Source organism: Aspergillus lucknowensis, assembly GCF_044049455.1.
Source record: "Aspergillus lucknowensis strain CBS 449.75 chromosome Unknown BJX67scaffold_48, whole genome shotgun sequence".
NCBI classification, from domain to species: domain Eukaryota; kingdom Fungi; phylum Ascomycota; class Eurotiomycetes; order Eurotiales; family Aspergillaceae; genus Aspergillus; species Aspergillus lucknowensis.
The window spans coordinates 119261-145539 of record NW_027263592.1 but is presented as its reverse complement, the minus strand read 5'-3'; the positions used below and the strand labels follow the sequence as shown (position 1 = coordinate 145539).

Sequence of the window (26279 nt, the reverse complement as noted above, 5' to 3'; positions counted from 1 at the left end):
GCAGAGCACTAAGATGCTAGATCCCCGCCTCGTGGTCTGTCGTGGTCTGTTGCACTTTGCAACTTCTCCTCGTGCGACTGACAATATATTTTTTCATAAGATGGAGTATTCTGCAATTGCGCAACGCAAGCAAAGTCAACTCTGGGAACGTATCCCTCCGCAATGGCGCCTTTCTCCGTCCCAGATTCCCCCAGGGATGCACTCCCCCGCCGAGTCTGTCGCCAACGTCCAGTATGACCGGGTCAATGTGCTGGATATCCCTCGCTCATGCGGCCTACTCTCTGCCAAAGAGCTCGAGATTACTGAGAACTGGGATGTCACAGGCCTCTTGAGCCAAATCCACGGCTTGAAACTGTCTGCGAAAGAAGTCGTCCAGGCATTCTGCAAGGTATGTCGGTACAGCGCTCTGTCTGGAACTGGATGCTCACAAGAACTGCAGCGTGCAGCCATCGCTCATCAGGTTACCCGATGTCTAACTGAACCACTCTTTGATTCGGCTCTCCAACGAGCTCAGGAGTTAGACGATCACCTCCGTCGCACTGGAAGCCCCGTCGGGCCTATACATGGTCTTCCCATTTCCGTCAAGGACTCGTTCAACATTCGGGGCGTCGACTCAAGCGTCGGCATTGCCGCGCTTGCCCTCCACCCGTCCGAAGCCGACGCCCCCCTCGTCTCCCTCCTCCAATCCCTAGGCGCGATCATCATCACCAAAACCAACGTCCCTCAAACAATGGGGGCCCTCGACTCAGCAAACCACCTCTTCGGCCGAACCCTCAACCCGCTCAACCGCCAGCTCACCGTCGGAGGGTCCACGGGCGGCGAAGGCGCACTCATTGCTCTGCGTGGCTCCATGATCGGCTTCGGAACCGATATCGGCGGCTCTATCCGCATCCCAGCCATGTGTAACGGGCTCTACGGCTTCAAACCTAGCCAGGGCCGTGTGCCGTACGGCGGTCAGACAGACGGGCAACCCAAGGCCAAAGGGCGTGTTTCGATTCAGGCCGTTGCGGGGCCGATCGCGCGCTCTGTCGCGGATATCGACGCCGTCATGACCCATCTTATCCCTCGTGCGCAGTGGTTCGGGGAAGATTGCATCCCTGGCGCGTGGCCCAGCCCCATTTCATCTTTCGGGCAGAGAAAGCCGGTGACTATCGGTGTTTTACCGACGGACGGGCTCGTGGAACCACTCCCACCTATTACAAAGGTGCTCAACGAAGTCGCAAATGCGCTCCGCCGCACCCCCGGCGTCAACGTCGTCGAGATCCCCGTCCCCGCTGCGCTGGCGAAATGTCAAGCCCTCGCAGGCCGCCTCATGGGCGTCGACGGCGGGCTAACAATGATGGATCTCCTCGAGAGCACGGGCGAACCGCTCATCCCATGGCTCCAGGGCCGAACAAAACGCGGTCGTCCACTAACACTCGCCCAGTTAGCTGAATTGCAAGCCCAACGGGGCGCAATTGAGCTCGAACTGCGTCGGAAACTGTGGGCGCTGGACAGCGGGAACGAGCAGAAAATCGACGCGATTATCTTCCCCGTTGCGCCGCATCCGGTTCCGGAGCTGGACCGGTATAATGCTGTTGGGTACACGTCGAGCTTTGTGCTTCTGGATTACCCGGCGGGGGTGGTGCCGGTGCGGAAATTCAATGAGGGGGATTTGGAGAGGGGGAAGGAAATGGCGAAGCCCGTCCTTGGGAGCTGGGATAAGGCTAACCGGGAGCTCTGTATGTCCGCTCCCTTGTCCACTGCCTTGACTGCGGCTGATTGTACTAACTTGTGTAGGGAACGAGAGAACAGTAGACCGAACGGTCTATCTCAACTCGCCACTCAGCATCCAAGTCATCACTCCCAAACAGCACGATTACGAGCTTTACCAAGCCATGGATCTTATCGACCGAGCTATAAAAACCAACCGACCGAAACTGTAGCCTCAAATAGCAGGGTTAGAACACTCAACACTCTACTGTGATGAATGAACAGACACCAATACTATCCTCCTAATAGCGCAAAGTAAAAGAACAAACAGAAAGATTTACATCCTCCCCTTCAGATGCGCCCCTCCATCAGTCGTAATAACACTCCCATTCAAATGACTCGCTGCGCGACTGGCCAAAAACACAACCAACCCGGCGATATCCTCCGGCTTCCCCAGCCTCTTATTCGGACTCGCCTCCCGCGTCTCCTTTAACCCGCCCTGGATCTCAATCAGCCCGTTCGCCATCTTACTCGGATACAGCCCCGGCGCGATCGCATTAACCAGCACATGGCGAGGGCCCAGCTCAACGGCCAGATTCCGCGTCAGGTGCAGCACCGCCGCCTTCGAGGCACTGTAGCTGAACGAGCCATTCTTCCCGAGACTCCCCAGGGTAATCCCGGCCACGGAGCCCGTGATGATCACGCGGCCGGGCTCGTCAATGCTCGCGCGAGCCTCGAGCAGCGGGGCGAATTTCTGGATGGTGAAGAAGACGGATTTCACATTGAGGTCGAGGACCTTGTCGAATGCGGATTCCGGGAAGGTGTCGAACTGCTCGCCCCATGTTGCGCCGGCGTTCGCGAACAGGATGTCGATGTGATCTGTTGTTTTGCGCACTTCGGAGACGAGGCGCTCGATTTCTGAGACGCGCGAGGAGTCTGCGGGGATTGAGATTGCGTGGGCGCCTGGGCGGAGGTTCGGGAGGGCGTTGAGGGCGCGCACGGCCTCGTCGCAGGCGGAGGCTTTGCGGGAGGTGATGTACACTTTTGAGCAGCCTGCTTGGAGGAGGCTTGACAATATTACATATCAGTGCTGTGCTGGCGGTTCTTCTAGTTTCCGGGGGGGTACTTACCCACTTGCGGCGTGGAGACCGAGACCACGCGAGCCGCCGGTGACGACGGCCACCTTGCCCTCCAGAGAGAAGATGGAGGGGAAGTTCTCGAGCTGGACTTGTTCTTCGGCGGACATTTTGCTGGGTTGGCAGGGTTCTTTTCGGAATTGAGAGTGAAGGGAGGATCTGTTGGAGGAGGAGCTCATTCAGCAAGCACTCAGTCAGTGTTGCCGACGGAGCCGAGGCTCAGACCCCGCAGCCGCAGCAGCTCCTTGGCTGAAGATCGTTCGGATATCGAGTACTTTTTGTTGCTTGTTGAGATTATTAGCTTGGACGGAAAGGTGATACTCTGTCTACGAATGTCGTACACATGACGGTTCGCTGGGTAGCAAGCTCATCAAGATGCAGATTTGGGCCTCTTGGCCTGGCAGGGATCTCTTCAGTGTATCTCCGCTCGTGTGCCACCAGTCTCTCGTCCTCAGTCACAATTCGCCGACACTGCCCTGAGAGAAGCTTGGATATTTTGTGGTCCAGTCTCTGCACCCTTCGGAGTCCCTTGGAGACAATAAACGGACCCATTCGCGAGCCGCCGGGTGGGTTCCTGCATTTAGTCTCTTAAAGGATCGAGCTCTCGTCCACAGACGAGGATCTGTCCGCCTCGTAGAACGATCGAAGATCCAACCTGGGCTCAGGTCTCCCGGATACGCTCCGCGATAATGGTCAAAATAAACGGCAGCTCCGAGTCGCGCCCACCCTCACCGGTGCCTCTGACAAGCTTGGCCATCTCATCTGGCTCTTCAGGGCAGTAAACAACAACCTGATAGTCCCTTACAAAATGAATACGCTTCATAGGCTCTACAATCCAAGGAATCGTCACACGCCTCTCCCAGGCCATATTGGCAGTGAGCGAAACATGCAATGTCTGCAACCCCGTCATCGAACCGATAACATCCCAAGCCTCTTTCCAGGTGGCAGGGGCGTTGAACGGCCACGACGGCACTAGATAGGCATAGACAGTACTCGTGAACGCCGTTATTATCGCACAAGTGTCAAACTGCAGGGAGCGGATCATTTGTAATCTATGCGGACGGATCACCCGTGCGAGATCGCAGATTGCGCTATCTGAGCGGACGCTGAATGTCGTCGCTGTGTAGAGAAGGGTGATCGATTCCGCGTACACCGTCCTGCAACACCGGAGGATGGACAGGTAAACTCTGACCCGCCCGCGCTTCGTATGCTGGAAAAAGACAGGGTACTTCTTGTTCTTGCCCTCTGCGTTGCGTTTGCGCACCCAGCATCGATGGTTCCAGGGAAGCAGGTCGTCTCGATGCTCGTAGCAGCATACGCTCGTCAGGTAATTAGTCCTCTTTTTGTAGCGTGTCGAGATGTGTAATCGTGAACCCGGAGGTGCCAAAAGTTCTCGGTAGATAATCTGGCGAATCTCAAAGGGGAGTTTCATGAGAAAGGAAGACTGGGATTGGTCGTACGTTTCTTGGGGCTTAGGTTTGCGAAACCGAAGCCACGAAGAGGATGCGGCCTGGGGTGGGAGCGGAGGTGTCAGGGCGCGCTTTCGGTGTGGAAGGGCCGGGACTGGCGGTGAGGGTGGGTTAAGCTCGGACACCAGGCGTCTGGGGAGGGAAGACTCGGGCATGATAACTTAGGCAACAGATTGCAGGTCACGGAGCTTACCTAGGAGGGAGAGCGGCCTGTTTTATAGCAGGGCTTGCGAGGGCAGGCTTCGCTCGTATTGCAAGCTTGGCAGGCATCGAGATAAATCGCTTTGCTTCCCAAAGAGGACCGAGAGTGAGACTGTTTCAACCGTGAGCCTGAGTGAAGAATAGCAGCACAGCATCTGTATTTCCAGCGACCATGGAGGTAATCAATGCGCATTGAGGTTGTCAAGCTCCTCCCCGGGTTGCTATGATGTTTAGAACTCGGGATTGAACCACCCTATCCCCGCATGGCGGTACTCGTACTCCAAGCAGTCCTTTCCTCACACAGACCGAACTGTTCAAGTTGAGTGCCGCAGTTGTCTATTTGTCAGGCATACGAAGCTTATAATTTCCGCACCTCTGACAGCTTTGCCTTCCCAGAAGTGTTGCCAGATTGCAGCTCCAATTTCATTGACGGATTAGCAAAACAGGTTATGGAATACCTATTTCAAGTTCCTACCTGCCAATAACCTAAAGCTTCAGCGCATTCCCACCATCAACCCCATTCTTATACCTCTCCTCCGCTACAGCCCAATTAATCACCTTCCAAATCCCCTCCACGTACCCTACCTTGTTATTCAAATACTGCAAGTAGTACGCATGCTCCCACATATCAACCCCAAACACCGGCACCGCCCCGGTAACAGGATCCTGGTCCTTCGTCGTCACAATCTCCAGCTTCCCTTTGCCCCCCGCAGAGTCCGCAACAAGCCACCCCCATCCACTCCCCTGGATCCCCAGCAGCACGCCCTGGAACTTCTTGACAAACTCATCTACAGATCCGAACTGCACCTCGATTGCGCTCTTCAGCGTCGGTGCAACACTCCTACTCTCGATCTTTGTCTCGGAGGACTCGTAGGGGGCGAGATTCTTCCAGAAGAGGGAGTGGTTGATGTGTCCGCCACCATTGAATTTGATTTTCTGCTGCAGGGAGATCAGCTCGTTGATATTGTTGGCTGCGAGGGCGGTGGATTGTGCGGCGAGCGCGGCGTTCAGGTTTGTGATGTAGGTTTGGTGGTGTTTTTGGTGGTGTAGGGTCATGATTTGTGAGGAGATTATGGGTTCCAACGCCTGTTTTACTTCTTTAGTATCAATACTTGGGGCTTGGGGATTGGAGTGGAGGGGAGGCGTACGTTGTAGGCGTAGGGGAGGGGAGGGAGGGTGTATTTTTCGGACATTTTGGCGTCGAGGCGTTGGAAATTGGTGAGCGAATGAGATAGAGGATGAGATGCGATGAGATGGGTCTCAATATGGGAGTAGGGAGATGAGTACCTGGTGGGGAATGGCGGACATGCAGCTTAAAAGCCGGATGATGGAGGGGTGAGGACCCCCTGAGCAAGTATGAGCACATTACATACCCCCTGCAAATCAACTCATACTTGATAGTCAAATCATGTTAAGCCTAGAACACTCTCACGCCATACATAAAATAGACGAGTAAAACACGCGGCTAATCATATCCCACAATCCCATTCCCTATCTGGATCACCTCACCCGCTGGTCCCGTTGCTACAACCGTCACCTGTCGACCGACAATACCCCGCTCCGAGACGTCGAGGTCGAGTCGTTCTGGGAGGTCGAATTCGAGCTCTGATGATGTTTTGGATAAAGACGATAATGAGAGTTGAAGCTGAAATTGGTAGAGTGGCTGGCTTTTTCCAAATCCGAAGTTTTGGGTTAGGTCGCCGTGTCGCCTATCCTAGTATTAGTTTCCCCTTCCACAGAGGAGGTAAACAAAATGCCCAGGCGAGGGAGCGTACTCAATCCGCAAATCAATACCGTGGCTTGTGCGGAAGGCCTCGATTGTTTCTGCGTCCTTGACCTGGAACACGGCTTTCGTTTGACTCTGTGAGGTTGATTCTCGGAAGAAGAGGGAGTAGATGGAGGTGGCGGGGTGGGTGGATGGGAACATAATGGCGATTCGGTGGCCGGAACTTGGGCGGGCGATTCCACACATTTTGCAGATGGATATCGTAAATCTTTGAGTTGTCTTGCTAGTTGATGTTGAGATTGTAGGACGAGGAGTCAGGTTATGGTTGGGTGGATTAGATGGTTGCTTTTTACTGCTATAGATGGGGGGATACACTCTTACAGGACTACAGCTGCCTTGTTGTACAGATTCAGGAGTGAGAGAATGATCAGTCACCAAGGTACCACACCCTTAGTTTCTAGATAATGGGAGAGATTGAAGGTGCCTCCAAGGTGCTCAAATATGCTCAAAAGGCATCAGTGCTAGTCTGTTTATGGTTAGGATAGTGGGTCCTCTAACTCTATATTGGCCAACTCAATAAAACTATCTGACCATGTGATATTTTTTGCCCTATCTTTGAGGGATGTTACAAGTATATGTTGGACTAGAGTCAGTAGGAATTGGGTTGTAAAAACTCGATCAGCTTCAAGGTATTCAACCATCTTGTCCATCTGTCCTTGATAGATGAAGCTGCTGTGGGCCATGAATAGCAACAGAGCAGCACATCAAAGTCTTTTCCACCATCCTGTCTCTTATCCTTCACGAGTCGTATAATTGCATTTCAGAATATTTCACAAAATTCCCCCTCCCCTGCAGCATCAGATCCAACTCGCCATTTCATCCACTACCAACCACCAAGTGACGTCTCCCAACCGAACGTTAAAGTCCATATCGTCATCGACCTAGGGACACAGGGTTTCTCGGGTCCCCTAACCCCAGAATTTCCGTATGAGGTTTATGCGGTTCGCCGTGGCAATGGTCAACCGTAGCCTTGGAAGTATTGAGCTCTTCCTTTTCCACTTCAACCAATGACCTAGGGAACGGCGAAAACTTTGCCAGGATGCAAATGTTGCGTGCTGCCAGCTGTGGTGACTCGGCTTTCTCAATACCGACCGAAATTTTTACGCCGTCACCCTTGCATATCGAGGGTGTCGTATGTGCCTAACTGCTTTCCTTTGACAGGAGGCAACGTAGGCAGCCGTGTTGATATTATTACCACGCAGGGAGTTGTGCGCCTACACAGAGACTGTTGACAAGAACATCCTCCTGAAAATTCGAAAGCATAGCGACGACTTTTATCCGTGGGGACAATGCAGGGGCAATCGGAAGGCGGAATTCAAGTAGTTCTTTCGTTCCCATTTCTATATTGTTTCTTTCGGGTGTACGAGCCTTGTACTGAGGAGACAAATAGTTGAACTCCTAGATCAGATACTATATTCTTAGGTAGGTTGGATCCAGGCAAGAAATTGAGAAAATCACCTTCACTCTATAGTATAACCAGAAATATCAATAACCACGAAACACACCACTCATCCCATCTCTAATATGATTCTTTACGTATCCTCAGATGCTTGTTCAGGGCACGCTGTCAACGGAAGAATCCTGGGTGTTCTCAAATCTCGCAGAGGATCTCTTCTCCGAGAATGCGCCGAGAGGAGGGTCTGGGTCTGGGGATATATGGTTGAACAAGTCTGGGAATCTTCGACTGGGCTGGGTATCCGAAGCCTGTTTCTCTGAAACAAAGGGGAGGGAGTTATTAGTTGGATGTTAATTCAAGCCTTCGAAAACAATTCATGAATCCGATTCGGAGGCATCTACAACAAGCTAACACAGCGAAATCATCACCCAACAAGCAGTGGTGGTATCATTGACACAATTAGAAGTAGAAGATTAACTAGTACGTACAGTCTACTGGACTTGCGTAAGATGGCAAGTTGATGCAACAGAATGTGTTGGGTAGATTTAGATGTGCAGATAGATCCCCGGCCCGAAGCCTAGTTTGATGAGTACACCTTGAAAGGATGGGCCTCGGTGTTGTACACAAAGGTGTTTCCGCTGCCCTTTTTCACCTGCCACTCGCCCTCTGCTACAGTTAGTCTATTTCTCAGAAAAAGTAGATGGACACGTACCAGGAGCAAACGTCAGATAGATGTACTTCAGCACTTCGGCGAAAAGGAAGCTTTCCTGGTTATCATCACGACCTCCACCGTCCTCTGCATTCACATCCCTTAGGCCGGCAAATCCAGTTTCAGTTCGGCAGTATTTGTTGATGGAGACGAAAGCATTCCACACCCATTCGCGGTACTATGGCTGTTAGCGACAGCTATCAAAAGGACCGGAATGCCTACCTGTTGGTCACCGGTAACGCGCCAGGCATAGTAAAAGCTTTCAATAACCTCCGGACGTAGAATGTACCCCCCACTCTGGATGAAGAAGCCCGCGCGCTCGTACAGCTCACGCTGGTCATCAGGAACAGAACCGGGTTCCCAGCTGAACTGTTCGGGGCCGATTCCAGTCAAAGTCGCGTTGTAGGTTTCGTGGCATGCGGCCACCAGTTCCAGACCGAAGTCGATAAACTCCTGGCGGTCCAGCACAGTTCCACCAAGCAGGAAGTTGCCGCCGTCAAAGCAGGTCAAGTGCTGGCTGACAAGCCCGTACTCGTGATCTTCATAGCTTGCCAGGAAGGTAAGGCCCGGCCGACTGGACGGGTGCGACGCCAAGTACTTTATGCTCGACTGGGCAGCGGCCACCCAGCGCTCACGGTACAGATCGAAACGCTCAGGGTCGTACACGTACATCTTGATCAGGTACTCGTAGTAAGAGTCCGCGCCACCGTTCCAGCTGACGGCGCCATCGGCGAATTCCCCAGTTTCGATGTTGATCGAGCTTCCCACCAAGCCGGGGAATGGCTCATACTCGTCAGGTTTTGGGTGGAGGAGGTAGTCCTGGGCCTTCTGGCTCAGACGAGCATACTCGTCATCGCCAGTCAAGTCCGAAAGACGCGTCCACTCCAAAACTAGTGTACCAGTCACAGCCAACCCGTTGGTCTCCGAACCGTCATTTTCCTCCGAGGTGATGTTAATGTTGTTGAACGGAACGCCCGAGGGTGTGTCAAACGCGAACTTGAGCACATCCGCGAGGTTCTTGGACTGTTCAAGAAGCACCTCCACCTTACCCTCGTCCACCAAATCCGCTGCGGGACCCTTCAACAGATCATATCCAGATAGCATGCCGGCAAGGTATCGGATAGTTGTCTCGAACAAGCTCACGGTTGCATCGGTCTTGGAGTAATCGACGGCGGCGATGTGATCGAGAATCTGGTTGACGATGGTCGCGTTGTTCATAATGATGGCGGTGGAGAGGGCATCGACGGCGGACGCACCCCAGCCGTTCCGGGAGTCTCCATAGCCGTTGGAGATGGGGTGTAACTCATCGTGAGGGAAAGCGTGTTCATAGTAACCATCCCAGGCGTGGGAGAAGGCCTCCTTGACTGCGTCCGCACGGGAATCACCACTGCGCACGACAGGTCCGGAGTTCGAGTAGACGGGTACGCCAGCAGCAGCCAGGGCCGGGAGGGCCAAGAGGTGTGTCCGCATGATCAGAGTGCGAGGAAAAGTGTCAACACATGTGAAAAAAGAGTGAGGGGAAAAAAAGGAGGAAAGTGACTGAAGAAGACGCCGGCGATTTAAAGCAGATGGAAAGAGCGACGGATCCAAGCCGACGTCGTCGAAGATGACGGAGTGGGGAGGAGAAGTGGAACTGATGAGGTGAACACTGCCAGCCTCAAGATGGAGGTGGAGGAAAAAGGAGAGCCTTCAGGCGACCCAGCACTCCAGAGACTGGAGGCGACGAGGCACCGCCGACTCAGCGCCGACTCAGCGTTGGAGGGCGGTGTTGCAGTGTTGCATCTGATTGATTGACTCCAACTCAGATCATGGGGCTCTGAAGATCGCAGGATCGTAAATTTCCCCTGTTTTGTGTTCAAGCCCGATGCCGGCGCCTTCAATTTTGGAAGTGTGTTGACTTTCTCCAGGGCTGGAGTACAGCTAAACTCAATTGGGCCAGATTCCAGGGATCCTGCTGAGTTTATGACTAATTGCTGCCCTGCAGATCTTATGCCACGTGACACGGTGTAACAATCGTGTTGTGGCTCCTCAGCATTCAAACGGCCCCCAAAGTGGATATTGAGATTGACAGTGAGATGCCCTGCCCCTTCTATTTTTACAAAACATCAACTGGGGTGAGTTGTGTTTTCCAGAACATTGCTTTTTCTCTTCAAGGATCAAGAGGACGCAGTTGATTGCAACCGCAGGACACACATCAGCCGTGATTCGTAGTTCTACAATATGCTGCTTGAGGGTGGTTCGACATCATCATCAAAATTGTTTATTTCCACAGTGCAGATGAGGTAACATCCCAGAGGACCTGAGCACTCCCCCTTATCCGCTTTTGAAAGATGCGGCCGCTGCTTGTTGGAAAGTGATTCATGCCTGTCTTGGCTTTGCACGATGGAGGCAGGCTCATCCAAGATGTTCCGTACCTCGAGAAGAGACGAAACGAGAATACCAACTGCGCGCTGCTTCAAAGACGAAAGTAAATTTAGCATTGACCAGAGACGTGTTCGATTCCAAGAATGATCTAATCAGAGCTTCGTCTTGAAGACGATCGTGCGACTTCAGATTAGATCTCTAAACGAAGAGGGAGTGGTAGGTTTCCAAGGTTATACCCCGGGGAAGGCACAGCAGAACCTGAGGCGCGCGGGAAGAGTGTACCATCATGACCAACATCGACTCCTTCGCCTCATTGAACATTGAAAGCATATTCAGCACAGCCCTATCTCTGCAGGAACAGGATCATCAAACCGCAACTCCAGAACTTCTTCCGGATTATCCGGCAACCCCAACCTCACAACAGCTCTCCTCTCCTTCAGATCCATAACAATATTGAACAGCGTCTCAATCTCGCCCGTCCGGCAAATCGCCACCGGCGAATTCATCCTATCCGTGAAGATCGAGGAAACCCCTTCCCACGTCGGGACCCCCTGCTGCTCAGTCAGCTTCAGCGCACGCTCGATACGGAACGGCGAATCGGACAACCACGCCGTATCCACGACGCCAGGATGCTCGAGAAGCAGGTGGTTAGTATGTACAACACGCCCCCCCGCATCCATGGGGATCACAGCAGTCGTTGTAGATGTAAACTCGCATCCAATGGATTCGTTCGCATCCGCGATCAGAATGTGCGCTGAGGCAGCTATCCCGTATCTCTGGAGTGACTCAATCGCTTGCTTTGTTGTGGAGCTTTCGAGGGCCATCCGGAGGCCGAGGTGAACTGGAAAGCGGGTTGGATCAACGCCATGGGCTCTAATTGCATTCAAGCACACCCCGACTCCGTCGGAATTGAGGCCAATCTTGCCGATAATTCCGGCTTCGGTAACCATTTTGATGGCTGGTTTTGTTGGCCGTCGGATTTCGAGGATGATCAGGTTCTGCTTTTGGGGTGATTGCCACTGTCTTTGTTAATTAGGGTATAAGAAGACCTGATACTTGGGAGATCCTACATCCCAGTTCTGAGCAAGAAAGCTGCGACCCTCCGTCTGCCACGAGAGCGCAGTGCAGCCGTCGCTAAAGCACCCGAAGGCAATCTCGGTGCGCACATTCAGAGCAATAATGTCGAGGACTGAGCGACCCGAGCCCTCTGCCACACCTATTCCCTGTTAGAATAAGACCCTCAGATGGGGAGCACTTTAATCTCACCTTCCATCTCCTCATAGTACGCCGGCCAATCCGCCTTAATTTTACCGGCGAAGCTCTCCGCTATACCGAGCACATCCTTCCAAGCTAAAGAGCTGGTCTGCTTGAACATTCCGGTGTAGAAGTCGATGCATCGCGCAATCAGGGCGCTGGCTGCGGCGCCGTGCTGCTTTCCGATCTGTAAAAGGTTTCAGCAGTTATCTGGGCCAAAGTCTATCTCCAATGGTAAACCTGGGTAATGCAGGTGAGACTTGTAGGGAAATACCTCACGTGGCGAGCCCGCGCACTTTACCACGAGCATTATCGAAGACCTTTATTTCGTCGACCTCTCGTTAGAGGGAAAATATCGACGTGAGAAGGGAAAACGAGAAGGATCGCGTAACGAACCCCCTTAACCAGCCTCCACATCCACTACTGGTGACGAAGAGGGTGACCTCGGGATGGACCTCACCGCGGTTGGCGCCCCTCCCACCTCCCCAACTCCACCCCGCACTGACTTGGAGATAAAACTTCCAAGGTTGATCGACATATTCTCCGAACTGAAGACAAATCCCGATCTAATTCTGGTACGGATCTGGCCCTTCGGAGCCCTGGTTTTGGGAAACAACGGGCTAGACAAATTCTCTCATCGTTTCGCTGTTGTCCGACGCCCCCATCCATCGCGGATATCCGTTAGCTGGGCCACCGGGTGATATCACGCTAATAAAATCGGGGAGTATATACTCGTAGCAACCCTGGGCCATATTGCTAGAAGCCGAAAATATACAATGACGCTCAGATGCCGCGAAGAACTGGCAAACTAGGAGCCGTGGGGTTTCCATGAGGCTGCCTCTGATAGAAACTGTGTATACTTCCCCTCTTGAGAGCCAGGTACTCCGCCATCTTCACACCCTAATATAGGGGATACAGCTAAGTACCTTCCTAGGTCTAGAGAAATCATGTCGTAGGCACGGGCCAGGAGTGCAACATATCAGGAGAATGCATGTACGTACGTTACTACCCTGCAGCATCTTCTCCATATACAGAAATGTTGGTTCGTTGGTCGAGGTGGTCATCTACCACGCTTTCAGCATCCACGTGTGCTCACGAAACTCCTAGAGGAACGCGATGATGCCGGCTTGCTGCCGAATGGCGAGGATATCCCGTCATATCAGCAGCTCGCCACACTTCCCTACCTATCCGCTTGTGTGGAAGACTTGTACCAGAGGGTGGGTGTACGATCGCAGGCCGCTTCGTGGAAGAAGAAGTCACAGTCTCGGTTAGTAGCAACAACTCTCTTTCTCTCTCTCTCTATCTCTCCCGCATCCTCACCATGCTCCTTATCACACTTACACTGATGGTGGTGCGCCAGGTCCACACCTACACGCTTCTCCAAAACCTGTCCCATTTCCACTAAACAACGTGACTAGTAACAGCAAAAGATAATCACAGCAGTACATAAGGTTGCGAACCCAGTATGAGGAAGGATATTGTAGCCATGAACACCTTGAGAGGGGTCGTTATCCGTGTTCCCAGATGCATGGTTGGTATTCATTTCATCATCAGCACCAGGTTCCGGGCGGTTGTTGTCATTGTTCTCGGTGTCGACTTCGGGATCTGTAGTCTGGTCATCCGTTTCGGTATCCTCGCCGTCGTCGCTCCCAGGAGTACCTGGGTTTTCAAGACTGGTGTCTTCATCATCATCGTTCGCTTCCGAATCGTCAACTTCGAAGCATCTGTACTGAGATCCATCATTTTCAGGAATCCAGGACCATAGCTTTACGAGAGTCTCGTTACAAGGAAGCCGGCGGCGGTAGGCAATGGACATTGTGCCCACATCCACAAGATCAGGCAAGTCGACGCTGGGCGAGATTTAGCCAAAACTCTCAGAAATGTCTGCAATTTAACTCTATAACTTGGCGCGTCGGGAAAGACCAACCTTCCGACATTACCCCAGAGGTAGAAATGCCGCGCACTTTCAATTGTAGAGAATATACTGACATAAGCATCAGTAGTGAAAGTGATGCCTAGATCAGTTTTGCCCAAGGAAGGCAGGCGAATGCTAAGAAAGTCAGATCAACACACACTGGTCTAGAGTATATGCCCTTACCTAGAAACGTTACCGTATACCTCAAGCGTACCGTCCAGTGAGTGAAGTTCGGGTATCTCAACTTCAATATGACTCGCTATGCTTATTCGCAACCCTGGCCTTCCGAGAAGATATACTAATTCTGGGCTTGGGTACGTGCTTTGATACAAGTATGCAATCCCCTCTTCGTGTTCACCCACGACCGTGAGGCGGGGAAGTGATACGCTGTGATCGGCGTTAGCATGATGTATTAATTTTGCTTTCAACGAATTCAATGTAAACAAACCTTTTTACAAAACCCGCGACTGTAAGATGATTTGCGGATTTGAGCACCGGAAGATCGACGACGATCTCAAACGGAGCTTCCTCAGGAAGCTTCTCGCCGCTCTTCCAGCCATGGAGCTCGAGTTGCTGGGTGACCGTATTCAAAGACCCGAGATTAATACTGGAACATGGGGTCAGAAAGAAAACTCGTAAGGCCAGATCCACAGCCGCATCTTACCTCGACCAATCTCCCTGAATATAGATATTATCGGCGTCTACCAAGGACCCCAAATCTACTTCCCCAGTAGACGACTCTACCAGAAAGATATCTCCAGCGTGCTCGAGTTTCGGTAGATGTACATCAACAACCAGAGGAAGGATAACAGCATCAATTCTCCTTACATCAAGCATCTCAAAGGTACCCAAATTTTCGGCATATGCAATACGGCCGGTAGAAATGTTGCCCGCAAACTCGGAAACACCGTTCAACACAAAGTCGCCTGCGTAGTCAGGCTCAATCAAGATATGTCCGACGATAGTAGTGCAATCGCCAAAGACGTTTAGTTGTTCTGGGCTCTTCACTCGCAGAAGCTTCTCGCCAGTCTCGGGATCGACTGAGCTACTCGTTTCGCAATCTCTTGCCCAGACGCCTAAGGATGGGACGTCAGCAAATAATCAAACAGGCAAACAGGTCTGAGTACCCAGAGGCAGATTCCAAGCGCTCAGCGCAACCGCCAAGCCGATATTGAAGTATTTCATGATCGCTGCGACTCACCAGCATAGCCGGCCGTTTTTCGTAATCTTCAGCTTCACAAAGCAAAACGCCAACAACCGAGAAAACAAAATCGAAAGTGCTGGGGAGCGGCTTTATTTCAGGCTCGGGCATCCCCCAAGCGCCCCCGAAATGAAGCTGAGACATAACGCAGGCTAAAGGTGGCGGAGGGCCGGCTAGGAGCGTAGCAGTCTTGGCTCCCTCAGCCCCGTCCCACGCCCGGAGGTAGTCCACTGTCCACGACCGTCCCTATAGGGCCGGGCGAACACGGCACAAGCAGGGCCCGTGGGCTCTTATGAAATGGTGTGTTTTGCCGAGCATCGTGTGGTGCCCGAGGCCACCCTGATTGGGCATGCCTGAGCCAATCGAACGGACTCAAAAGCCAACAGATCGGCTCGAGAGGGGTGTGTCACTCACTGGGCAGTGGAGGAACGAAGGATTCACCATCCTCGCCGGTTCAATGTCCTTGCGTCCGATGGATGGACAGAACCAGAGAAGGAGTTGAGGCTCTGGAGCAGGAAGCCATCCGACTGAAGGCGGTGAGGCCCGCGGGGCAGAAGAATTTCTTTGAGCGGATGATTCATGCTTTGGTTACACAACGCTCCCCCTCGCTGAAGCCCAATTCCTCCCTCAATTCCAGCTTGGGGACTGGAATCTGATCTCTCATATCCTTCATCTTCTCTATTTATATTCCTATTCTTCGCTAGCCCTTCCATTGATCAGTTCTCGCCATGGCCACTCCTTTCCTCGTCTCATACGACCCCGCCTCCCCCGCCGACGGTCTTTCGCTTCAGCAGATTGCATACTTTGGCCGCGTCCTTATTAGAGCTTCGGACGTAGCACAAGCAGAGAACTTCATCCAACAGAACTTTCGCCTCCTTGATGTCTACGTCGACGCCACCAGCATCTCCACCACCGGAGACCTTGTGGATATTCTCAATGCCGGTGCCGCCAAGATCTTCATCTCCCTAAACCAATTGACGGCTCTTTCCGAAGAACAAACCGTACCCTCGTCTCGGCTCGTCGTATATACCTCATCCAACAGCGAAGCGGATGCCTTTCAGAACTGGGTGTGCAAGCACATCGAGCGGGAAGAAGCCGGTATCTCCACTGACGCCTCCGCCGTCCATGCTCTCTCCGTGAAGCTAGGGTTGCGCTCCGAAGCTCAACTTCTCTACCACACGTACACTGGAGATGTGACGGTTGATTCCATAAAGGATACCATGAAGCAAGGGGCGGTCAGCATTGTGCCTTCCAGCGCTCTGACAGTCAACAGGGATGAGTCATGCGGCAAGATTCAGGCCTGTTCTCTAATCGCAGCCCGTGGTGTTCCGGATAAGAGTAATGGGCTCTACGCAACCACAGTGACAGACGAGAGAGGAATATGTCTTGGCTTTGTATGGAGTAGCGATGAGAGTATCGCGGAAGCGCTCCGCACAGGCACCGGCGTCTACCAGAGCCGGAAACGCGGTCTTTGGTACAAGGGCCAATCCAGCGGAGATGTGCAGGAGTTGATCCGCGTGGGATTCGACTGCGACAGCGATTGCTTGGTGTTTGTCGTAAAGCAAATCGGAAGGGGTAAGTGGTGCAACCCCGCTGCCTTCCTAGCCGTCCGTTCTGACTTCTGGAGGTTTCTGCCACCTCGGCACTGCTAGCTGCTTTGGCCCCTATACTGGTCTATCACGTCTACAAAAAACCCTCCAGGCCCGCAGGGCGGAAGCGCCTGCTGGATCATATACCGCCCGGCTGTTCAACGAGCCCAAGCTTATTCAAGCTAAGATTATGGAAGAAGCGGACGAACTATGTCACGCAACTACCAAGGAGGAGGTCGCCTTCGAGGCCGCTGATCTTCTGTACTTTGCCCTGACCCGCTGTGTCGCTGTTGGTGTCAGCCTGGAGGACATAGAAAGGAACCTTGACCTCAAGAGCTTAAAGGTAAAGAGGAGAAAGGGTGACGCCAAAGGTCCCTGGGCAGAGAAGGCCGGTATCGCTCCCGTCGCCTCCGAATCCAAGCCCACCCCGACGCCGGAGAAGGAAGAGCCCAAGCCAGATGAATCGCGGATTGAGATGACCCGTGTTGTTACTGCCTCGGCTTCCCCAGAGAAAATCCAAACTTACCTCCAGCGCCCATCGCAAAAGTCCAACGACGCAATTGTTGCCCTTGTCAGGCCTATTGTGCAGGACGTTCGGGACAACGGTGACGCCGCCGTGCTCAAGTACACCCACAAATTCGAGAAGGCCACGTCCCTGACCTCTCCCGTTCTCAACGCGCCCTTCCCCCCCGAACTCATGAAGCTATCGCCCGAGACGCAGGAGGCGATCGATGTCAGTATTTCCAATATCTCTAAGTTCCACGCTGCCCAGAAAGGAAGTAATGATGCCCTCAAAATGGAAACCATGCCCGGTGTGGTATGCTCCCGTTTCTCGCGTCCTATCGAGCGCGTCGGTCTCTACATCCCTGGCGGGACGGCCGTGCTGCCCTCCACTGCGATGATGTTGGGTGCTCCTGCCATGGTTGCTGGCTGCAAGAAGATTGTCCTTGCCTCTCCGCCCCGCGCCGACGGTAGCGTCACCCCCGAGATCGTGTATGTCGCGCACAAGGTGGGAGCCGAAAGCATTGTCCTCGCCGGAGGTGCTCAGGCGGTGGCAGCCATGGCTTACGGCACAGAGAGTATTAGCAAGGTGGATAAAATCCTTGGCCCAGGCAACCAGTTCGTAACGGCTGCGAAAATGCTAGTTTCTAACGATACCTCTGCGGGTGTTAGCATCGACATGCCAGCTGGGCCAAGTGAGGTACTCGTCATCGCGGACAAGCTTGCCAATCCTGCTTTTGTCGCCTCAGATCTCCTGAGCCAGGCAGAGCACGGTGTTGATTCCCAGGTTATCCTCATTGCGATTGACCTAAACGAACAAGAGCTCCAAGCGATCGAGGATGAAGTTGATCGCCAGGCGAGAGCCCTTCCACGGATGGACATTGTCCGGGGATCTCTCGAGCACTCGGTCACCTTCGTCGTGAAGGGCATTGATGAGGCGATGGCGCTGAGCAATGATTATGCGCCGGAACACTTGATCTTGCAGATCGAAAACGCTGAAGCCGCCGTGGAAAAAGTCCAGAATGCGGGTAGCGTCTTCATTGGTAAATGGACGCCTGAGAGTGTCGGTGACTACTCCGCAGGCGTGAACCATTCTCTACGTAAGTTCCGAAACCAAAAGATCCATTCCTAAGCTAACTCGCTAACTCATGTCTAGCAACATACGGCTACGCCAAGCAGTACTCCGGTGTCAACTTAGGATCATTCCTAAAGCACATTACCAGCTCCAATCTGACAGCCGAGGGACTGCTTCGACTATCGAAAACGGTCGAGCAGCTCGCAGCTGTGGAGGGCCTGGATGCCCACAAGCGAGCTGTGAGCATCCGTGTGGCTGCGATGAAGGAGCAGTAAATGCCTCCTTATACCTTTCTCACTTTCGGGATCTAGTCACGAGTCACGTTATATATTTGCCTTGTTTAATTATGGAGCCATAAAAGTGACCTCTTATATAGCAGGACATGGTATCAAACGCCGAACATGGTAGTACACAATCTATGAATCCCAAACTTTTCAAGACCGGTCATAAATCGTAGCAGAAGGCGAGCTGAATCAAATCACCGTTTGCGCTCGCGAATCTTGAACTTGAGGCCGTTCTTGTTGACGCCCCCGATGGAGTTCGACATTTTGGCTCGTTGCAGGTCCAGCGCACGCTCCGCGGCGGTGATATCCGCATACTGCTTCTGTAAAGCCTTCAGCTTGTTCAACCTTGTCTCGCTGGCCGTCTTTTTCATTTTCCGGGCTCGCCTCGCATCCAACAAAGCCTGTTTCTCTGCCTCAAGCTGCTTCCAGGTCTTTTTCGGCTGTTCTCGCTGCAGAGCACCAAACGAGTCCTCCTCGCCTTCCTCGTCCTCGTCCTCATCATCCGCACTCTCGAGCGCTCTCTTCAAACCCCTTTGCTCCTCCCTATCATCTGCAAAAACCAGCTTCCTCGGCTTCTTCTCCACCTCCCCAAAATCGAACCCAAACTCGTCATCATCATCTTCGTCCGCAAATCCACCCTTCTTTCCCTCTTTCCCTTCCTCACCATCTCCAAGAAGCTCACTGATGCCCTCCTGAATCTTCACCTCCTCCCTCACCTTCTCCATCGCCCGCCTCACCCGCTCCCCAACAGTCCTCAAATACCCCGCATCCTGCGTCTTCAACAACTTAATAGCATCATGGCTCAGCCCCTGTGCCGTCGCGGAATCGCGCATTCCCGCCCCATGTTTTCCCTTCTTCGCGGAGTGCGAGGACATCATCCCAAAGGCGAATTCATCAGGGTTCCGCTCGCGGGCTTTTTCTTCGAGACGCTTTATCTTTGCCTTTTTCGTGTTGTAGTCCTTCGCGCGGAGGGAGTAGTCCTATACCGTTTGGAAGAATTCATGTTAGTTACATACACTTCGACTTAAAATTGCTTTTAGAATGGGAGATAGGCAGTGGGAGAGACCTTGTGCTTCTCCAGGAGACCCCATTTTTCTCGGCCTTTGAGCTGGCCTCGCTCGCGGTGCTGGCGGCGTTGGACGGCGTTCCGCATGGAAGACATGTTGAAAGATTTATTTTATTATTATCAGATTAGATAAAAACGATTAATAGGAAGAGGAAATGGGAACAATCTCCAGTTGGCAAGATGGGATGGTGGTGGAGAACGTCAGAGTTTCCCCAAGCTTGAAGAAAAGATCAAACGGGTTTGACTAAAATCGACCTCAACCCGGCCGGCCAGCTTGACCTTGTCCCGCCGTTCAATGTCCGATTTCACCACGCATCAGCTTCTTTTCCCTCCTCCTTTTCCCTATTATATAAGATTATTGGATTCTCTCCATCCCCCTCTTAAGTCATCACGCAAGAAAAGAAGCAGACAATGTCAACAACAAACCCAAAATACAACCTCCGCAACCCCCTCCCGCTCTCCGCCGCCCAAGAAGCCGAAGTTAAGCAATTATACTACAAGCGCGTGCGCTCCCATTGCGCGCCGGAAATCAAAGGTAACTCTTTCGATCCTGCTTTTCCCCCTCCTGACTTCCCTCCCGGGAACCGAAACGAGAAGGCAGGCTAATTCCCTTCTCTTTCTGTGATTCCAGCATTCGCCGAATGCGCCGTCAACCGCACCGTCACAGCAACTTGGGTCTGCCGGACACAACGGCTCGCGATGAACTCGTGTATGGTTGCGCATGCGAAGCCCGAGGAGGAGGATCGGGCGCGGGAAGAGTGGTTCGCGACACACGCGGAGAGGAGGAAGGCGAAAGAGGAAGAAGCTGCGAGGGTTGAGAAGAGGAGGGAGGAGGTTATTACGATGATGAGGGAGGCTGAGAGGAGGAAGGCTGCTCAGGAGCCAAGTTGATGATCCTTTTGTTTTTTTCTTTTGCTTCGGATTCGAATATTAATCGAGGCGTGGACGGATGATATTTCATATTGTGTATACATTTTCATGGCGTTGTTGCATTGTTCTTTCTTTTACTCCTGCTGAGTATAGCATGTTGCATCGAGCTGGGCAAGCTTCAGCCCATTACTTTATGTACAGTACAGAACATCCTGTGGAATTAGAATTGGACCAAATCTCTCCTTTACCTGGCCGAGCTTGACCTGACCATAACCCAAAAATAAGAGATCGTCGCGAACGAGGAAGAAAACGCAGAGAACGCCAGTATTATGCATATAGCCCTCCTATCAGACATCCGTCATGTCCTTATCCCCTTCGTCATCCCCATCTCCCATAACAGCATCCTCCCCAAAGATATCCTCCATCTTTCCATCTTCTTCCTCGTCCCCTTCTCCCTCACCTTCCTTATCCTCTCCAAGCCCCGTTGTACCCTCATCCCGCTCCTCCGCAAGTGGAACCTCTTCCTCCCCCTCACTCTCCCACTCCTCGGTCATATTCCACCCGGTTCCGGTCAAACAGAACCTCTCTGGCGGCAGCCTCATCCCACCCATAAGCACACTACTCGACGCAGCGGGTTTCCCAGACCCAGGGGTAGTCGCCTCAAACCCCCTCGTAGCGCCCGGCAAGGCAACCCGATTCCTCTCCGCCGCTACATCCATAAGGAACTCCTTCGGCAGCCCGGTCTGGAATTGATAATGTAGTCGCGAGGCAATACTCAGCCTGAGCGCTGGGAGCGTCACGGAATTCACTTCAAGTGGTGCCTTCCCACCCGCGCCGCCAGCCGCTTCGGGTCCAGCCCCGGCATACCCCTCCGTCGTGAGGTGTACGGCATCCTGCAACACGCCGGAGGTATAGCGGTATGCGAAGTCGAGGAGTTGCAGCGGGACGCGCTCTTGGTACGATGTGACACCGAGGGAGGCAAGGAGCATATGGATGAGGCGGACATCGCGCGGGCGGCGAGATTTCCCGGTATCCTTTAATGATGTGGCGGGAACCTGGGCGGGTTGCGGCGCTGGTGTTACGCTCGTTTGCGCTGGCTGTGCGGCTGTGTTTGTGTTTGTGGGTACCGGTTGTTGTGAAGGGGCGGAGGTTGTGGTTGATGTTGCGTTGTTAGTTGAGGGCTCAGCCGGGGGTGTGAGGGGTTGCGTGGAGGGCGCTGCTTGCGATTGGCTTGGCGATGCCATTTTCTTGGATATCTTTTGTTGCTGTGATGGGTGAGAGACGGTGGTTATCAGAGGGAAAGCGGATGGGATGAACAGGCCGCGACAAGATTAGGTGTTGGGCATGCGGGACGATCTATGTTGAATTGAGCATGGGTCATACTAATCTCGGTAGCTCACTTAGGGACTGGATACGTGTTGGTAAGGCGATCTGTGAAGAGGTGAGGGGGAAGGGATTGGGATGAGAGTTGAACGTTGCCATCGTCGGAAATGCTTGAGATTCTGCCGCATTCACGCTATGCCAATATAGGAAAGTTACTTTACCTTCCAAGGTTGGAACCTTGGAACCTTAACCCTGGAGTCTCCCATGGAGTGCTGAGAGCCAAGAATGTGTGCTTGCAACTTCAATTACTTGTGAAGATTAGGAGTCCAGGACATCAACTGATAGTACTCTTCCGTCTCTAGGAGTAAAAATACAATTTCTAACCAGAAAGGCAGAGGACCAGCAACGCTTATATGCAACCATCAAAAACACCTATCATGCGGCTTGAGAAGAATCAACAACACCGTCAGCAATGCAAGTGGTCTAACCAAGTTCCCCAAAAACGCATCCATGATCCCGCCATATAGCCAGTATCTTCACACTCAGCCCTCATCTGCCGGGGGAGGACGGAGTTGAATCCTTTCCTGGAACTGCGGCATCAGGCTCTTCCATCATATCGTCATCGTCGTGGACCACGCCCACGCTCTCCGTCTCGGCTTCCTCGTAAGGATCGGTAGCCTGGGAGATGAAACTTGCGCTAAGGTCTTCTTCCTCGGCAACTTCGTCATCTTCGAGCTCGCTGCCTTCTTCGTCGCTCAGCTCACCATCATACTCGTCCTCACCCTCCACTTCCTCTTCATCCGCCTGACTTTCACCCTCACTATCTGTCGTTGAAATGTCGTCAAGATCTTGTGGAATGTCCCTCCAATATGTAAAATCTGTGTAGTTCTCGCCTCCAGCTTGAACCAGCAAGCTGACGGGAGGAAAAAAATGGTCCACCAGCTCACGCATGGAAACGTAGCTACTCTTATATTTATTCAGGCTCAATAGGTCCAGCTGAACTTCAGCATTCGAATTGATGGTGAAAATCCTGCTGGAAGGGATATTCACGGACCGATAGCTGAGAGCGTCCGTAAGCCTATTGCCGAATCCCGCGTAGAATGGATTCTCCTTTCCGTTAAAGAGTCCCGAGATATCTCGCAAGCATGCCATCTTGAAGACCTCCGGCTTTCTCAGGTAGATCTCTCGTCGAAGGGCAGCAATTGTGCGATCCGGACTCATGATGACAGGGCCTTTCGGGAGTCTATACCCATCCTGGCAAACACCATAGACATATGATCGTGTAGTATCTGCCTGTCCCACAGATCGGCTAGTAAGGTACATGATGTTATAGCCATTACTGACGATATCGGAGTACAGCTTGGCTACTCCGGCATGGGTCCAGTCTCGGCCAATCATGTTTAGTACATGTCCTAATGCATCAGACCTAGTCTTTATTAGCAAAGGAAAAGTTCAATGGTCGGCGCAGAGCTCACTTGGTGATTGTCCCGTCGATATCCGAGATGACAATCGGGATATTTCCACTCCAAAGATACATGTTAGCTGTGCAGGTAGCTTTGTTAACGCTGAACGACATATCATTAATTCCAGGCTTCAGGTTCAGGGCCTTCAGCTGGTCGCTTGTGAGCCGTAGTGTTTTCGCATAATTGCGTGTGGGCTCAAGACTAGACGATTGAGGGGGGGAGAGCGGTGGTGTTGGGAAGCCGGTTTGGACGTCAGATTTCGCCCGGTGGTGTCGGGCCTGGAAAGACGGATCATGGAGAGACTCATCACCGTCACTGTGATAGCCAGGGTCCGAAATCGCATTTTCACTCATGGCGGAGCTAGGCCGCATAGAGTTAAACGTCGCCCGGCGATTCGCCGCTTCCTTAGACTCCTCGCTACTGTATATCCATAAGTTGCCGTGTTCATCCGCGCCGATGAGAGCACCGATATCGTAGTTTCCTTCCAATTCCTCCGCAAGAATCTTTCGCGCAACAACCTCGGCACGGAGAGCATCCTCATCGTTACTCTTATAGCCCGTCATATCAAGCATGAGATCACCAGTATCGGTAACACGAGAGGGGATATTCGATGAAGATAGTTTCTGAGACAAGGATAGAGCGCGCGTTACGGCCTCTTGTAAAGATACTGGAGGGGGACTCTGGGAACGCCGATTGTCACTGGGCTCATCAGTAGAACTCGCTGATCCGGGTCGTTGCAGTTGGAAAGCATAATCCGATACGCTGGCCCCGCTGTTGCGAGCCTCAGTCGGCAGAATACCATCGGAAACAGCACGATCTAACTTGGTTGGCGTAGAGCCAAATGAATTTTGGCGAGATCTCTCGAGTGTAGACTCTTCTGGCGACTGAGATAAAGGCGTCACCAAACCTAGACGTAGATGAGCAAGAGAAGGAGGAGAAACGTAGGGTTCGCCGTACCCAAATCACTGGTCGCCCGGCCTCCTCTTGAAACGAGCGAGGGATGAATAGCTCCTTTGGACTGATCAAGATCCAAATATTCCGGTTCCTGAAGAGACGGCGCCAAATTTTCTTCGCTGCGTATTCTCGGACTTGTAGTTGGTGATACCAAAGGAGATGTTTGCAGAGATGCGGGGATTTCGTCTGTTGTTTCAAAGACGAAAAACGCCTCGCCGCCCTCTCCCAGTTTCATCGCATATTCTTGTTTGACACCATTGACCTTGAACTCCACCTTGACAGCAAGAGTCAGTGGCTCAGATATATCAAACGCGGGGATGGTCGTCAGTCCGTGGTACCTTCTTTTCGTATGGACGGAGCAAAGAAAACTTGCCAAAGCGTACGTGGAAAGGCGAGCATGCAAGGGTTCCTTTGGGGGAGCGCAATCAGTGAGGATGTGACAACACCAGATCGAGAGCTCGCAAACGAACCATCTTCCTGTTCAATAACAATCACGTCGATGGCTCCGCTCAGGGTTGCTGGATTGATCGAATTCCACGTCTTAGAGACGGAGCCGCTAATACTTCGGACGTACTGCATCTCGTGAGATCAAGGCGAGCTACCGCCGCAGAATCAATGATCGCAAGCCACAGGAGTAGACACAATTCGCAACAGAAGCAGGGGACGACAATGAAATTAGTGGAGCTGAGATGCGGAAGAAAGTCACGAGCTGAAGCAGGAATTGCCGCGTTCTTAGAGCCCATGTGACAGAGCCGAGAGACATCCCAGGTGGAGAAACAAGAGCGAAAAGGCGAAGAATCGAACCGATTCAGATCCCAGCGTCGAGCCCAAGGCTTCAGGTCATCTTAGTTGGAGGGCAAGCGAACGGATCGGTGGCAGATTGCAGCCGAGGGGTTTAAAAGCGCCGCCAACTGAGTGAGGAGATGCTGAGGACGTTGACAGATCGTTGGGAGAGGCTGCGACTCAACCGCTCAACGCGCAATCAGATGCTGATTGGTTATATAAGCATGCATTATTCCGAATTATGTCGCACTAAACTCGAGTTGGACTCCAGCCCTGTCGTCTGACCGTGGCCTGAGTCTAGACGAATTTGGTAAAAGGTTATCTTCCACCGACAAAGTAACTACCAGCGACTAGCCATTACTGGTTAGTTTGCAAGGTGTTAGTCAGAGTGCTCACATGACCTCCCCACTGTGACTTCCCGGAACGCTTCGTTTTGTCCATGGTCTTCCGGGATGAGACCTTGAGACCAGATTCCTCTGTGCAGAAACCGACTTATCGGCGAACCTCTCCCTCGAATTGCCCATGGACCGAAGCTGGGATGTATGAGCCGTTTTATCTCCCTTTTGACGCCTACCCAAGCGTGGTCCCTCGTGTAAGGGTGCGAGGTGTCATGGCTCTCTTCCTTGCGGCAAGCATTCTTTGGGCTTTGAGCTGGTAGGTTTCCGCAACGGATCCCAGTAATGTCTAGTTGCGCTCAATTAACACAGCCGAAAGGCTCCTATACCGCGCGTGGCAGGTCTGCCAGACCCCCAATGAGGTCCTGATTGAAAAGCTTGGTTTGGATATCCCTCCGCCACCAGAAGTTACTCTGGAGGAGATCACTGCTCGTGAGATTCGGATTGCTTGGAAACAACCAGAGTTCCACAACTCTATTCATAAGCATATAATTCAGGTTAATGGCGCCAAAGGTAAGCTTTACCTTCCAAGCTTATTCCCTTTATCAATCTCAACAGTCGCCTCACACAAATTAAAACTCACAGTTGGTGAAACCAAACGAGCGGAAACCGCAGTCGGAATTCAGAATCTTGTCCCCGGCAGTATATACCATATATGTGTTCTCTCCATCAGTGCAGCGAACTTTCACACACCCAGTGCTGTCATCCATGTACGCACCAAGTACCTTCCAGAATGTCAGTCCGACGGAGATGCGCCGTCAATTGGTCCGACGATCCGGGCGTCGGTCCCTCGGTCGACTGCTGGACTCCCTGCGCCTTCGGCGCCACTGATGGCCCGCGAACACAGTGGAGG

General features: G+C 52.6%; 13 protein-coding genes across 13 annotated transcripts; 3 read left to right on the top strand and 10 right to left on the bottom strand.

Annotated features, from left to right (window-relative positions):
• The first annotated feature begins 68 nt into the window (after positions 1–68).
• On the top strand, positions 69–2093 carry BJX67DRAFT_238063 (putative general amidase). Its single transcript, XM_071026041.1, has 3 exons — positions 69–388; positions 440–1721; positions 1780–2093. Exons 1-3 carry the CDS (start codon positions 101–103, stop codon positions 1923–1925), a joined length of 1716 nt encoding a protein of 571 aa, XP_070882721.1. The 5' UTR covers positions 69–100; the 3' UTR covers positions 1926–2093.
• BJX67DRAFT_384435 (oxidoreductase, short-chain dehydrogenase/reductase family) lies at positions 2030–2938 on the bottom strand (the record flags this gene model as incomplete). Its single annotated transcript, XM_071033662.1, has 2 exons — positions 2030–2759; positions 2823–2938. The coding sequence occupies 2 exons, from the start codon at positions 2936–2938 to the stop codon at positions 2030–2032; spliced, it is 846 nt and encodes a 281-aa protein (XP_070882720.1).
• A 551-nt stretch (positions 2939–3489) lies between these two features.
• On the bottom strand, positions 3490–4452 carry BJX67DRAFT_384434 (uncharacterized protein; the record flags this gene model as incomplete). The annotated part of the gene is made up of 1 exon (XM_071033661.1): positions 3490–4452. The coding sequence occupies one exon, from the start codon at positions 4450–4452 to the stop codon at positions 3490–3492; it is 963 nt and encodes a 320-aa protein (XP_070882719.1).
• A 532-nt stretch (positions 4453–4984) lies between these two features.
• BJX67DRAFT_384433 (superoxide dismutase) lies at positions 4985–5691 on the bottom strand (the record flags this gene model as incomplete). The annotated part of the gene is made up of 2 exons (XM_071033660.1): positions 4985–5584; positions 5647–5691. The coding sequence occupies 2 exons, from the start codon at positions 5689–5691 to the stop codon at positions 4985–4987; spliced, it is 645 nt and encodes a 214-aa protein (XP_070882718.1).
• Positions 5692–5892: 201 nt separating this feature from the next.
• Positions 5893–6630, bottom strand: BJX67DRAFT_362966 (uncharacterized protein). The gene is made up of 3 exons (XM_071030053.1): positions 6606–6630; positions 6274–6545; positions 5893–6207 (listed from the first exon to the last, which is right to left on the bottom strand). Exons 2-3 carry the CDS (start codon positions 6468–6470, stop codon positions 5964–5966), a joined length of 441 nt encoding a protein of 146 aa, XP_070882717.1. The 5' UTR covers positions 6471–6545; positions 6606–6630; the 3' UTR covers positions 5893–5963.
• Positions 6631–7965: 1335 nt separating this feature from the next.
• On the bottom strand, positions 7966–10417 carry BJX67DRAFT_362963 (glycoside hydrolase family 47 protein). The gene is made up of 3 exons (XM_071030052.1): positions 8612–10417; positions 8393–8567; positions 7966–8346 (listed from the first exon to the last, which is right to left on the bottom strand). The coding sequence occupies exons 1-3, from the start codon at positions 9857–9859 to the stop codon at positions 8258–8260; spliced, it is 1512 nt and encodes a 503-aa protein (XP_070882716.1). The 5' UTR covers positions 9860–10417; the 3' UTR covers positions 7966–8257.
• Positions 10418–10448: 31 nt separating this feature from the next.
• Positions 10449–12526, bottom strand: BJX67DRAFT_362961 (acyl-coenzyme A:6-aminopenicillanic acid acyl-transferase-domain-containing protein). The gene is made up of 4 exons (XM_071030051.1): positions 12282–12526; positions 12020–12194; positions 11824–11969; positions 10449–11772 (listed from the first exon to the last, which is right to left on the bottom strand). Exons 1-4 carry the CDS (start codon positions 12315–12317, stop codon positions 11086–11088), a joined length of 1044 nt encoding a protein of 347 aa, XP_070882715.1. The 5' UTR covers positions 12318–12526; the 3' UTR covers positions 10449–11085.
• An 824-nt stretch (positions 12527–13350) lies between these two features.
• BJX67DRAFT_237899 (uncharacterized protein) lies at positions 13351–14842 on the bottom strand. The gene is made up of 5 exons (XM_071026040.1): positions 14587–14842; positions 14371–14529; positions 14106–14309; positions 13935–14057; positions 13351–13857 (listed from the first exon to the last, which is right to left on the bottom strand). The coding sequence occupies exons 1-5, from the start codon at positions 14757–14759 to the stop codon at positions 13422–13424; spliced, it is 1095 nt and encodes a 364-aa protein (XP_070882714.1). The 5' UTR covers positions 14760–14842; the 3' UTR covers positions 13351–13421.
• Positions 14843–15597: 755 nt separating this feature from the next.
• Positions 15598–18725, top strand: BJX67DRAFT_362956 (histidine biosynthesis protein HIS4). The gene is made up of 3 exons (XM_071030050.1): positions 15598–16698; positions 16751–18313; positions 18370–18725. Exons 1-3 carry the CDS (start codon positions 15852–15854, stop codon positions 18561–18563), a joined length of 2604 nt encoding a protein of 867 aa, XP_070882713.1. The 5' UTR covers positions 15598–15851; the 3' UTR covers positions 18564–18725.
• Positions 18726–19844, bottom strand: BJX67DRAFT_362954 (rRNA-processing protein UTP11). Its single transcript, XM_071030049.1, has 2 exons — positions 19639–19844; positions 18726–19552 (listed from the first exon to the last, which is right to left on the bottom strand). Exons 1-2 carry the CDS (start codon positions 19732–19734, stop codon positions 18767–18769), a joined length of 882 nt encoding a protein of 293 aa, XP_070882712.1. The 5' UTR covers positions 19735–19844; the 3' UTR covers positions 18726–18766.
• A 205-nt stretch (positions 19845–20049) lies between these two features.
• BJX67DRAFT_384427 (uncharacterized protein) lies at positions 20050–20529 on the top strand (the record flags this gene model as incomplete). The annotated part of the gene is made up of 2 exons (XM_071033659.1): positions 20050–20173; positions 20270–20529. The coding sequence occupies 2 exons, from the start codon at positions 20050–20052 to the stop codon at positions 20527–20529; spliced, it is 384 nt and encodes a 127-aa protein (XP_070882711.1).
• Positions 20530–20692: 163 nt separating this feature from the next.
• BJX67DRAFT_237881 (putative transcription initiation factor TFIID, 31kD subunit) lies at positions 20693–22057 on the bottom strand. Its single transcript, XM_071026039.1, has one exon. It carries the CDS (start codon positions 21750–21752, stop codon positions 20856–20858), a length of 897 nt encoding a protein of 298 aa, XP_070882710.1. The 5' UTR covers positions 21753–22057; the 3' UTR covers positions 20693–20855.
• A 99-nt stretch (positions 22058–22156) lies between these two features.
• On the bottom strand, positions 22157–25195 carry BJX67DRAFT_362949 (putative lipin Smp2). Its single transcript, XM_071030048.1, has 5 exons — positions 24719–25195; positions 24587–24657; positions 24252–24522; positions 23307–24201; positions 22157–23257 (listed from the first exon to the last, which is right to left on the bottom strand). Exons 1-5 carry the CDS (start codon positions 24825–24827, stop codon positions 22381–22383), a joined length of 2223 nt encoding a protein of 740 aa, XP_070882709.1. The 5' UTR covers positions 24828–25195; the 3' UTR covers positions 22157–22380.
• Between the last annotated feature and the right edge of the window lie 1084 nt (positions 25196–26279).

Excerpts from the sequence above, each read along its gene's own strand:
- BJX67DRAFT_362949 (XM_071030048.1), bottom strand. The coding sequence starts at position 24,827 with ATGCAGTACGTCCGAAGTATTAGCGGCTCCGTCTCTAAGACGTGGAAT. Across the intron at positions 24,658-24,718 it reads TGTTATTGAACAGGAAGATG|GAACCCTTGCATGCTCGCCT; the intron begins GTTCGTTTGCGA and ends GCTCCCCCAAAG. Across the intron at positions 23,258-23,306 it reads ATCGACGGGACAATCACCAA|GTCTGATGCATTAGGACATG; the intron begins GTGAGCTCTGCG and ends AATAAAGACTAG.
- BJX67DRAFT_362956 (XM_071030050.1), top strand. The coding sequence starts at position 15,852 with ATGGCCACTCCTTTCCTCGTCTCATACGACCCCGCCTCCCCCGCCGAC. Across the intron at positions 16,699-16,750 it reads CGTAAAGCAAATCGGAAGGG|GTTTCTGCCACCTCGGCACT; the intron begins GTAAGTGGTGCA and ends TGACTTCTGGAG. Across the intron at positions 18,314-18,369 it reads AGGCGTGAACCATTCTCTAC|CAACATACGGCTACGCCAAG; the intron begins GTAAGTTCCGAA and ends ACTCATGTCTAG.
- BJX67DRAFT_362954 (XM_071030049.1), bottom strand. The coding sequence starts at position 19,734 with ATGTCTTCCATGCGGAACGCCGTCCAACGCCGCCAGCACCGCGAGCGA. Across the intron at positions 19,553-19,638 it reads GTCTCCTGGAGAAGCACAAG|GACTACTCCCTCCGCGCGAA; the intron begins GTCTCTCCCACT and ends CAAACGGTATAG.
- BJX67DRAFT_362966 (XM_071030053.1), bottom strand. The coding sequence starts at position 6,470 with ATGTGTGGAATCGCCCGCCCAAGTTCCGGCCACCGAATCGCCATTATG. Across the intron at positions 6,208-6,273 it reads GGTATTGATTTGCGGATTGA|GCGACACGGCGACCTAACCC; the intron begins GTACGCTCCCTC and ends ATACTAGGATAG.
- BJX67DRAFT_362963 (XM_071030052.1), bottom strand. The coding sequence starts at position 9,859 with ATGCGGACACACCTCTTGGCCCTCCCGGCCCTGGCTGCTGCTGGCGTA. Across the intron at positions 8,568-8,611 it reads GCGTTACCGGTGACCAACAG|TACCGCGAATGGGTGTGGAA; the intron begins GTAGGCATTCCG and ends TAACAGCCATAG. Across the intron at positions 8,347-8,392 it reads CTATCTGACGTTTGCTCCTG|AGGGCGAGTGGCAGGTGAAA; the intron begins GTACGTGTCCAT and ends TAACTGTAGCAG.
- BJX67DRAFT_238063 (XM_071026041.1), top strand. The coding sequence starts at position 101 with ATGGAGTATTCTGCAATTGCGCAACGCAAGCAAAGTCAACTCTGGGAA. Across the intron at positions 389-439 it reads TCGTCCAGGCATTCTGCAAG|CGTGCAGCCATCGCTCATCA; the intron begins GTATGTCGGTAC and ends CAAGAACTGCAG. Across the intron at positions 1,722-1,779 it reads TAAGGCTAACCGGGAGCTCT|GGAACGAGAGAACAGTAGAC; the intron begins GTATGTCCGCTC and ends TAACTTGTGTAG.
- BJX67DRAFT_362961 (XM_071030051.1), bottom strand. The coding sequence starts at position 12,317 with ATGCTCGTGGTAAAGTGCGCGGGCTCGCCACGTGAG. Across the intron at positions 12,195-12,281 it reads GCGCGGGCTCGCCACGTGAG|ATCGGAAAGCAGCACGGCGC; the intron begins GTATTTCCCTAC and ends AACCTTTTACAG. Across the intron at positions 11,970-12,019 it reads GTACTATGAGGAGATGGAAG|GTGTGGCAGAGGGCTCGGGT; the intron begins GTGAGATTAAAG and ends AACAGGGAATAG.
- BJX67DRAFT_237899 (XM_071026040.1), bottom strand. The coding sequence starts at position 14,759 with ATGCTTGATGTAAGGAGAATTGATGCTGTTATCCTTCCTCTGGTTGTT. Across the intron at positions 14,058-14,105 it reads GTATACGGTAACGTTTCTAG|CATTCGCCTGCCTTCCTTGG; the intron begins GTAAGGGCATAT and ends TGACTTTCTTAG. Across the intron at positions 13,858-13,934 it reads CTCTGGGGTAATGTCGGAAG|CGTCGACTTGCCTGATCTTG; the intron begins GTTGGTCTTTCC and ends AATCTCGCCCAG.
- BJX67DRAFT_237881 (XM_071026039.1), bottom strand. The coding sequence starts at position 21,752 with ATGGCATCGCCAAGCCAATCGCAAGCAGCGCCCTCCACGCAACCCCTC.